The sequence below is a fragment of the Xiphias gladius genome, chromosome 5 (assembly GCF_016859285.1).
Source record: "Xiphias gladius isolate SHS-SW01 ecotype Sanya breed wild chromosome 5, ASM1685928v1, whole genome shotgun sequence".
In the NCBI taxonomy this organism is placed as follows: Eukaryota; Metazoa; Chordata; class Actinopteri; order Istiophoriformes; family Xiphiidae; genus Xiphias; species Xiphias gladius.
In genome coordinates, this window is record NC_053404.1 from 15190879 (window position 1) to 15201463 (window position 10585).

General features: G+C 38.8%; 1 protein-coding gene across 3 annotated transcripts; it reads left to right on the top strand.

The window, feature by feature from the left end:
- Nucleotides 1–510: 510 nt before the first annotated feature.
- insig1 (insulin induced gene 1) lies at nt 511–8631 on the top strand. Of its 3 annotated transcripts, XM_040127145.1 has the most exons (6): nt 511–627; nt 817–1167; nt 2882–3006; nt 3290–3456; nt 4217–4316; nt 6482–8631. In XM_040127145.1, the coding sequence occupies exons 1-6, from the start codon at nt 570–572 to the stop codon at nt 6509–6511; spliced, it is 831 nt and encodes a 276-aa protein (XP_039983079.1). In that variant the 5' UTR covers nt 511–569; the 3' UTR covers nt 6512–8631. The 3 variants fall into 3 exon arrangements, with proteins under 3 accessions (XP_039983079.1, XP_039983081.1, XP_039983080.1); XM_040127147.1 differs by lacking the exons at nt 511–627; nt 817–1167 and adding an exon at nt 1175–1873; XM_040127146.1 differs by lacking the exons at nt 511–627; nt 817–1167 and adding an exon at nt 1175–1822.
- The last annotated feature ends 1954 nt before the right edge of the window (nt 8632–10585 follow it).

Sequence of the window (10585 nt, forward strand, 5' to 3'; positions counted from 1 at the left end):
ATAGTGGATACATGTTGCAGCTGCGGCTTTCAGTTCTGAATTGATATGTGTTTTTAGGCTATTTTCATTGTATTTGTTACAACTACACTGCCATGTTTGCTCTTATAATATTCCATTTTGATCATGTTATATGCTGTATCACTGCATTTTATATTATAGCTCTTCAATGCCTCCTTAGGGTGAGAGTTACATATGTTTTGCTGCCATTTAAAGTAGTTCCCTGTTTCCACTTCCACTTCAGCTCTGCTGCCTCCTGGTTTGTGCGTCTGTCCCGGACGAGGGGGCGGTGGGGTGGCGCCACGTCATATCAGCCGCCGTGCTCTGATTGGCTGCCGATTCTCACCCGACACAGCTGTGATTGTTTTCTGCAGAGGAAGCTCTTGTCCCTGGTATGAGCTCTGTGCTGTGGAATGGAGCGGCACTGTGTGTTTATGTGTGTGTGTTTTTTCTCTCTCTCCCTCTCTGTCTGCTAACGATGATGTGAACAAACAACGTGATTGCAGTCCTTGTTCTAAAAGGCAGGAAAACAAGGAGGGGGGGGTCCAGGTTTAATCATTTGCGAGGCGTGAATGAACAGGAGAGGAGCTTTCTGTTTGGACCAGACACTGGAGACGTCTGGAGATCAAGGTATGAAGCGATGGTCACAGCTTTTTCTCACTATAGTCTAACTTAATTTTAGCAGAATCCGGAAAAAAAAAATTACTGTTTATCTCTCATTCTGCAACAGTTTGTCTCTATACTTGTGAGCTGAATGTATCTATTTTGTTACGAATTATGCAAATAATTTCATGACAATGATATTTCCTTCTCCCTCAGCCCAAAAGTGCCAAATGCCCAGACTGGAGGACCACTGCTGGAGTTGCTCCTGTGCATCGAGGGTAGAAACTAAACACTCATCATCTGGAGCAAACTGGTTGGCATCCAAAGCTGAAGAAATGATGTCCATCATCACCTCGGTGCTCAGCAATGCCTACGGCTCCCTGCACGACGTCCGGACGGCCAACCTGATCCGCCGAGGTCTCGTCCTCTTCACGGTTGGAGTGTTCCTCGCCCTGGTGCTCAACTTGCTGCAGATACAAAGAAACGTCACCCTGTTTCCCGAGGAGGTGATGACAACTTTGTTTTCGTCTGCCTGGTGGATCCCACCTTGCTGCGGCACAGGTGCCGGTGAGTGGTGGTTGGAAATATAAAGTTTATCAATGCGTTATAAATCGTTTTGGATAGCAGTTTGACCTGAAGGGGAGGGGTTACAGTGCAACAGTTTTGTCCATATAAAGAGAAAATTATAATGAAAAAGAAAGCCATTAAAACCCAATTTACAAACTATTTATGGTCGCTAAAAGTCTGGACATCACCTCTAAAAGGTTAATTTGCATCACACACCAAACTAAGCAGTAAAATAGTGCATTTCTAAACTATATGAGGCAGAGAAACAGTACTTTTCTATAATCGCTATTACCGTTAGCTGCTGTATGATCAGGTGGTAGTGAATCATCATTCGGCTTTGTTTTTGTTAACTATTATATACAAGCCTTCCTCTCTTAGGCTGAACTAGACTTCATGGTTTTGTCAGTTATGAAAAAAACTGGCTTTGCACAGATGGTAGCGATTCTCGAGCTCTGATTGGTCGCAACAGCCGGGCACGAGGTGAGCTGCGCGCTCATTGGCAGGTGTCATAACGGGTGAGCTGAGGGGGCGATGCCTTAAAAGGCCAGCGACCAGGAAGTTGGGAGAAAGAAAGAAAGAAAAAAAAAATTAGCGCGTCCATTCTCAGCTCCTCCTCCCATGTGCTGCAGACCAGAAAACAAATGCAAGTGGAGGCGTAGGTTCATGCTATACCGTCTACTGCCTTATTAATGTCTCTCAGTGCCATGTAAGGACTTTTTTAAGGTCCTCATTTTGTAAACCATGTGCCTTTAATACTCGATGCTGAGTTCAAAGTTAGCATAATGTAACTTTTGGTATGTTTTATCCCCTAGTCTCAATTATGGCTGCTTTTTAACTGTTTTTCAACTGTTTAGTTTATAATATGTCAGAAAATGCACAAAAATGTCCTTAACTAGTTTCCTGGATCTGATGTTTTGTCTGATCATCAGTTCAAAACAGAAAGATATTCAATCTATAGTGATATGAAATAGAGAAAAGCAGCAAGTTCTCACCTTTTCAAAGCTGGAACCAGCAAATGTTTGGGTTTTTTTTCCTTGATAAAAGATCGATTATGATAATATAACTAGATTCAGTATAGTATAGTATATAATATATATTTTTGTTGGGACTACAACTAATTCTCATTATCAAATAATCGCACAGAAATTGGAGAGTTAGCTTTGAATTTTCTTCTTTTATTTGACCAACAGTCCAAAAAAGAAATATATTAACGTTACCGACAAATAAAACAAAGACAAGCAGCAAATCCTCAGAATTAAGCTGAGTTACTTTTGCATGTAAGAATAAGTTTCAACTAATCAATTCATTTTTTTCAGCTCTAATTCCTATGACCTTTACAGAAAGACATAAACAGTGTGTTTTATGTGGTATTTCTATAGTGTCTTTCTATAGTTGTCTCTTTTTGGTAATTTTAAAAAAATGTATTGACAAAATATAGAATGAATTGTACAACACAGGGTAAGAGCTTGACATTACACAAAATTAGGAATCACACCAAAAGTCAAACAAACAAGTTTAAAAAGCAAAATAAAAAATAAATGTATAGGGTTTTTAAGTGTTTGTAGATTGGTGTATAAATGAGTCACTAATTATGAAACATATGTTCAGCATATAATCTCACGCAGCAGCTCTGTAACAGGATTTTGCCTCTGGCGTTTGACAGAATTTCTGTTCATTTTGTGTAATTCGGGTCTGTTTATTCCTTTTTTTGCAGCTGTTGTAGGCCTGCTGTATCCCTGCCTTGACAGCCATTTGGGAGAGCCGCACAAGTTCAAGAGGGAGTGGGCCAGCGTCATGAGGTGCATCGCAGTGTTTGTCGGTATCAACCATGCCAGTGTTGTATCCTTTCACAAAGAGCTCAAGTTGTAGATTCATAAACATAGTTGTTGTTTTGTTTTATGACAGTTGTCCTTCATTAAGACTAGTTTGTCATAGTCAAAATATGAGGAAAATCCATCTTTCCATTGCTGGTTTGGACAGGATCTAAAGCAACAGGATGTCCTGCTTTACCCCTTACCCTTAAGAAGTGATGGAACTCGGAGCTAGCAGGTCATTCAAATATTTGAGTAAGAATTCTAGCGTCACACTGTTTGACTTTGTCCTTAGCTGCCCCGTAACACAGAAACTAGACTTCGACAACAACGTGCAGCTCTCCCTAACCCTGGCAGCCTTGTCCTTGGGCCTGTGGTGGACCTTCGACCGGTCCAGGAGTGGCTTTGGCCTGGGCATCACGACTGCCTTCCTAGCTACTGTGATCACACAGCTGCTGGTCTACAATGGAGTCTACCAGTAAGTCAGCAATACAAGTGAAACAATAGTTGTCCAAGTTTTCACTTTTGAGGAAACAAAACTGATGCTGTGTTCAATGATAAATCACGAGTGCTTTGTCATCAATGATTTCTGGTTTCATATTATACCCACAACGAAAACTATGTTGCTTGGCTTAAGTGTTGTTAATATAGCTGTGAGAATAAGCCCCACCTTGGTGGGAGGGAAGTAAATAAAGTACCTTGAAATGCTCTCACCTGTCAGATTCCAAAAAAAGATGTAACAGATAACACATGAAGGACTGAGTTATATTCTTGGTATTCCCCTTATCTCTGGGAGCTTAATTAAAGGCCCCCTACCTGCTTCAGTGGCATATCATCAAAAATTCCCAGCTGAGAAAAGGGACTGTTGCCCATGATATGAGGTTCAAAAGGCAGCTGCAGCTCATGCTGACTTTACAAGGTAGAAACACAGGGGGAGGAGTGAGGGGAGATAATTAAATTTTCCAGCATGAAAGGAGATATGTCAGAGATCTCTTTCCGGCTTTGTGTTTATGATGTGTTTCCTGCTTGTCAGAATTGACGCGTCTTATTCCGAGATTTGCCAAAGGGGAAAGGCACTGTAATTTGCTTATAATAAGATAACTTGTTTGTCCTGGAGGGAATCCTGTTTTCATTTGACCCCCCTCCAGGGAGGTCAGAGGTCAGGCTTAGCTGCAGAATAGCATTATTAAGGATGCTATTTCATAAGATGGTTTGTGTTTTTTTTCTCTCTGTCTCAGGTACACATCTCCAGACTTCTTGTATGTACGCTCCTGGCTCCCATGTATATTCTTCTCAGGTGGTGTTACAGTGGGAAACATAGGACGCCAACTTGCCATGGTAAAGTTTGGAACCATTTATAATATATAATGTTGTAACTTAAGGGCCAAACTCAAGCTCTAGCCTATAGTCAGTCTCATGATACTTACGGCAAAACATTGGTCAAGTTTGCATGTAAATATAAAGTTTAGTGAGGGAGATGTCACTTCTACAGAAAGACACTGTTTCTTTAGTGGGGAAAAAAGTTGATAAATTAATCTAAACAGTTCTTATAGCATAATTAATTGGTTCTGAAGACAAACAATAGGGTTTGGGGTCTCAAAGTTCAGCATTTATGTTATTATTTGCTAGTTTGTCCAATTTAACAAACTCAGTCACCTTTTAGGAAGAGCATTGTTGCTTTAATGTGCTCTTATTCTTAAGACGCTTGAAAGTTATTAACACAGCTTGTACCCTCTTGTCAGAAAAAAAACTTAATAGATCTTGGAATGAAATTTTATAGACCTACTTGTAGTTTTTGTTAACCTATGTATTTGATATTTCACTGAGTGTATAAACTTGAAGTTCAGTACACCCAAAATGTTGAGAATGTCACAGGTTGGCAGTTTTTGGGGGAACTTTTCCTTTAAACAGCTGTCAAACCAGTTTTAGTACCACAGGTCTCAGTGGAATGTTTTGTAGTCACAATAGTTTTGATCTTTATAAACACCTGTGATTCTGTGTGATGTTTTGGAAGTATATTCAAACAAAATATCCCTCCACCTTTGTCAGTATCAGCCTTCAAAAATGTGTATTACGAACTCCTCTGCACTCTGTCTTAGCAGTTAAACAGAAAATAATGACTTCAAAAGACTTGCCTGCCCCATACGTGCTTTATTTGCAGTTATTTAGCTGAACCATGACAGCAGATAACATTGTCAGATGAGTTAAAGTCGTGCAAATAGCACAGGACGCCCCCCTTCCTTCATAATTATCCCATCAAGTCAGCTTTGATGTCTTCATTAAGCTTCTGCCCAGAAGCCTCACCTCATTCTGTCTGTAAAGTAAGAGTCCCGTCACTCCCTCAGTTTGACTCAGTGAAAGCGTGAAAGCAGATTAAGAGCTGTTGTTTTTCACAGTCGTGGTGAGACACAGAGCCAGTCAGGACTCGGCCGACCAGAGGGTCATTTGCTACTTTTTGTTTTTGTTTGTGATGAGGCCTGATGAATGTTGGCACAAGTCTACACTCGTGGTTTTGTTCTGTGTTTTTCTCCCTTTCGCTCCAGTGGGTCAGTTATGAGAAGGATCAGGAGGCACATGAGACCTTTTTTCTTTTTCCTCACAGTTGTTTTTGGGGTGGCTTTTTCTTGTTTTATTTTGGGTTTAAGCCAGTTACAGTGAAAAAATCAGTTTGGCAGCATTAACCATGCCGAATTTAAAAAAAACAAAAAAACAAGCTCTGCTCTGTCCAACTGTCGTACTTTTTAGATCAGCTGAAAGGCTCCATTTGATTTTTTTATTTAGTTACAGTCAGATTTTAGTTTTAGAATCTATGGGAAAATGAGGTGAAAATATATCTGAGTACACACAGTGTTCAGACTTTTATGTCTGAATATATTTTAAATGTTTTGTTAGGGGTAAAATAAATAAGTAAATGAGAAAAGCATTATGCATTTTTCTTGTGTCGAGCAAGTAGTACTTTCTTCTTTTCTTTGCACAAAATTTTCAGCTGACGTTTGGGGGAAAAAACAACTCAAAATAAAAAGGATCTGAAAGAAAAATGTTCCTTTTTTTTTTTTTTAACTTTTTTCAGTCCATATTCATTCATTAAGCGGCAACAAATCTGTATTTATTTGAAGGCTACTAACTGCAAATAAAAATCAGGAAATTGTTCACAGAGTTTAGTTTCAGCTGCAGTTTTAGTTTGAGAACAGGAAAGTGAAACTTATGTGTTATTTCTTATGAGTCACCTGAGGCTTAAAAGTTTTCTTATGTCAGTTTCCCAGTTATCACAACATAATAGTTTGAGTGATCAATGGGATTAAATTAGTGACATTTCTCTTTTTGACTGCTCTATACATAAAGCTGACTTAAGCCACAATATGGGCGCAATACAGAAGCTTGATTTGAACAACTTTGTTTCTTCTGTATCCAAATGAAACTATTGTGTTGTACCAACAGATATTCTGACTGGATTTACTAATTGCTGCATTAATTGATTGGGCTTCTTCTCTGGTTTCCCTCAGGGTGGTGTTGAGAAACCCCACATGGACTGAACAGAAAGAAGACAGAAAACCAGGCGAAGGAAACCCAATGCGAAAATGGACTAGCTATGTGAAGAACGAGGAGAATAACAGGAGAGAAAGGACTCATTGTTTTGACTTCATCCGTTGTTCTCATAACAAAGTGTGGGTCAGAAAAGCCCCTCATCTAACGTGCCATGTCCTCTGCACCTCCTTGTGGCCAAACAACTTCTCCCTCCCACCTCTGTTGTATTAGCATTAAGGCTCACTTGACTTTTTTTTTTTTTTTTTTCCTTTTTTTTGAAGTGAACTGTTAACGGGTTTTATTTTCACGCTGGAAGCGTGTATCTTCCTGCAGTTTAAGGAGTGCAAGCGCGTGCCTGTGTGCTTTAGCATGGATGTATCTTGGTCTTGGCAGAGAAGACATGGAGGGGGTGCTCTAATGTCTGGGTTTTTTATTTTTTATTTTTTTCTTTATTAGCCCGAATTTAATATGATCATAAAAGGGAAATGATGTATGTGTTGGAGAAAAACTTTTCACTCATACAGAAATGTATTAAGTGGCATCACGGTTGCACAGGGGAGATGTATGTTCCCAATCAAACCAAATTAAGTATTTATTTTGCGGATTTTTAATGACCCCATACCAAACGTACTGTATGTTTGATAATGAATGATGATGCCAATTTTGAAAGATGGTTTGATATCTTGTTCGCTTTTCTTGCTGAGAGTTAGATGAGAGGATATCGATCTACTCATCTTAAGTGGAACTAATTCTTTCACGCGTCTATGAAACACATTTTAGAGGACGTAGATGAAGAGAAGAGACACAATGTATGGAAGTGCCAATTAGTTTACTACCAATCTGTATTGGCTAACATTCATTTGTATATGAGGACTTAACACTGTTAAGGTATTTGAAGCAGAAATGCAAACTACTTATGCTATTCATCATAAGTTTTATTTACCTGTGAACAGTGTCATATTCACAGCCATCGGTCAGGGCAAGATCCCATTGTATTTTTTAGAAAACTACTCTGAGACCTTCAAGTGTGTTTTCGCGTCTGTTTCTGGGATGTTTCAGACATGCAGAGGATTGTTTTGTAAGAAAGCAGGGAGAAGTTCGACATCCAAGTATTGATCTGGACTGAAACAAATGCCAGCCACGTTCATATTTTGTTTTGTTGGGTTTTTTGGTAGCAGACTGAGAGAAGCCACCATGGTGGACCATGTTCTGAAAGAATGTACCGGGAGTATACTACAACTACTTTTGCCAGCATCTATGGTTACTGTGAAACCAGTTAAAAAACTTTCCAGTGCATTTTTACCTTTGTGACCACGTGTTAAATGTCTTGTAGAATGGACCCTGTGATTCCCATCGGGACAAACATTGTACCACATTTCCGACTTTGAATTACATCTTCAAACTAGTGACGATAGTTTGGGAACATGCACCAGTTGAAAGAGAGGGGGAGGACATTATTACTTAAGATTTGCAATCTGTGATTGCCTGTGTATTATAGAATGTAGTGCTTTTGTCACTATAACAGTTTAGTTTTATCATTTGTACAAACATAATGACATTACTGCTTGTATGTATAATGGCTTGCCTATGTAATCAGACAGGTATATTACCATACTAGACCTACAGTATGTTAGTGTTTGGGGGTCTAGAGGATTAAGTGCAATCAGAGTATATACATGAGCCGATTATTCTTCCTTATTTATTATTATTTCTGACAAAGGCTAAATAAAAAAGTATAACTTGTAAGTAAATGCAGTGTGGATACTTCAAAAAAAAAAAAAAGCAATAACATCTCTGTTTTTTTTTTTAACAAGAATTGTCAGAGATTACATGCCTTTTAGAGTCAATGCCAATGACTCTCAGAGACATCATAAAAAGATATATTGTGTCAAACTGTTTTAAAAATCTCATTTAGTAGCATTATCAAAGGAAACCTGATTTATTTTTTTAAAGACTTTTAATGGCAGATCACTTCAGGTTCATCTGCTTATATATTCAGGTGTACTAAACTGAAGAGGAAGCTTTATTTTTTGAGGTGGTGAAGCACCTATTGTTTCAATGTTTAGAGTTTTTGTGTGTGTCTGATATTTCAGCTGTGTATCATTTTTGCTACCTTGGACTTAAGTGAAAAATAAAAACACCTGAAAAGGACATCTGTGTATAGTCATTACACACACAAATGGGATTGGGTTAAGGTATTTCAAACTAGTTTATTATAGGGGATAAATATTTTAATTATGTGTATGTTACTGACATATTCATACTGTCCTCACAACTAGAAAAAAATAAAGAAAACTTAGGACTCTGTAGCTTCCCTTCCAGTCAAATAAAGCTGACACCAACATGTATAATTCAACTGGGTTTCATACATTCGTTCTGCATTTGATTACTAGACACTAATGTAATTACATGTCTCAACAGCTTCAGTGAAACAATAGTCCTCTGATTTTTTTTTTTTCTTTTTTTTTTCTTTGGGTATCAAATGCAGCACTAGCTCAATTGGGCCGGAGCTTTCTGGGGTGCTGATGATGGCATTTGTTGTGTCTGCTGTCACGGCAAAGTTGAATAGATGAGGACGCTCCTTTGTCCGGGGTCTCTGTCAATCTCCAGAGCCATTATAATGTCCTCGGCTGCATCTTCCTTCTCTCTCTCTCTCTTTCCTCTGTAAGACTCCTCCCAGCCCCCACCAAAGAACCCTGAAACTACCCTGTTTACCCCTGTGTGTCACTGTGATCAGGAGGAATTGACCCCCATCCCCTCCTCCCTTCCTCCCTCCTCTCTCTACCCCCTCACTGAACACGCCTTTCTGGAGGGCAGACTTCTATTTATACCTAGCGGGGGACTGACAGTTAACCTTTTGCACTGGGGGAAATTTCTGGGAGTGGGGCCAATATCTGTGGGCTAATCTGAATCGGACTCTCGTTCTGGGAGGCTCTTTATACTTCTATGTATCTGTTGTGTTTCTATCTATCTATCTATCTATCTATCTATCTATCTATCTATCTATCTATCTATCTATCTATCCATCCCTGCCTGCATCTCTTTGACAGGGCAACGATCCAGCGCCACACGCCACTTTTTCTCTCTCCCTCCTCTTTCAGTCTCCTCCTCTTCTCAGACTGAATAATTGGCCGGGCTTCAACCTCCTTTCATTTCCAGCCACAGCAAATTGAAAGACTCCATTAGAGAACCCTCTTATTGCCAAAAGAGCCCCCTGTCTCTCTTCCTCTTGCTCTGGCTGTCCTCTCTTCACAGCAAGAAGACAGGCCTGGGCCCATCTGATCCATTGATTTGCGCCATCTATAGGTTCGTCTGGTAGGACGTTCAATTTCATCTCTGTGCACCACAATTGTGCCATTGATGGTACCTTGATTGTACGTGATGTGAACATTTAACAACTCCGCACTCAAATAAGGCTATTTTAAGCCATTTACTTTACGTTATACTTCAATTTAATGTCTTAAAATCATGTCCTTCTTGAGATTGTCTCTGTTCAGTGGAATGTGATCACGATATATAAGATAAGATCACATCAATGATCAAACTTTATTCATCCCAGGAGGGAAATTCATGATCCAGATAAATAGAAAAAATGTAGATATACAGACAACAAAAACCAAAGTTAGAAAGCTACAGTATATATAGAACACTAACCTAACCAACATGCATAAATGTAAGAGTAAAACCAGTAATGCAGTTTTCTATAGATACAGTATATTTGGAATGGATATTTATATATAGATTGGTATGTATGCATAATGAATATGATGAAGCATAATGTGAAAATAATATAAATATAAAATGAGCAATATAGATATCATATGATGTGACTTTGTGAAATTTATGTTTATATAAAATATGAATGTGTAATATATACAATAAATATGAGATAACAGAATACAGACAAGAATATGATAATATACTGTATAAAGACAATGTTATATTACTGTACAGTAGGATAGAGGTTCTGTAACATGTTGTACTTATCACTTTATAGGTTTTGTCGAACTAAGGAAGTCTCTTAGTTGAGAGACGAAACATCTTCAACAATCTAAAGCGAGTTCAGTTGCCTTTATCATCTC

Excerpts from the sequence above, each read along its gene's own strand:
- insig1 (XM_040127145.1), top strand. The coding sequence starts at position 570 with ATGAACAGGAGAGGAGCTTTCTGTTTGGACCAGACACTGGAGACGTCT. Across the intron at positions 628-816 it reads GGAGACGTCTGGAGATCAAG|CCCAAAAGTGCCAAATGCCC; the intron begins GTATGAAGCGAT and ends CTTCTCCCTCAG. Across the intron at positions 4,317-6,481 it reads TAGGACGCCAACTTGCCATG|GGTGGTGTTGAGAAACCCCA; the intron begins GTAAAGTTTGGA and ends GGTTTCCCTCAG.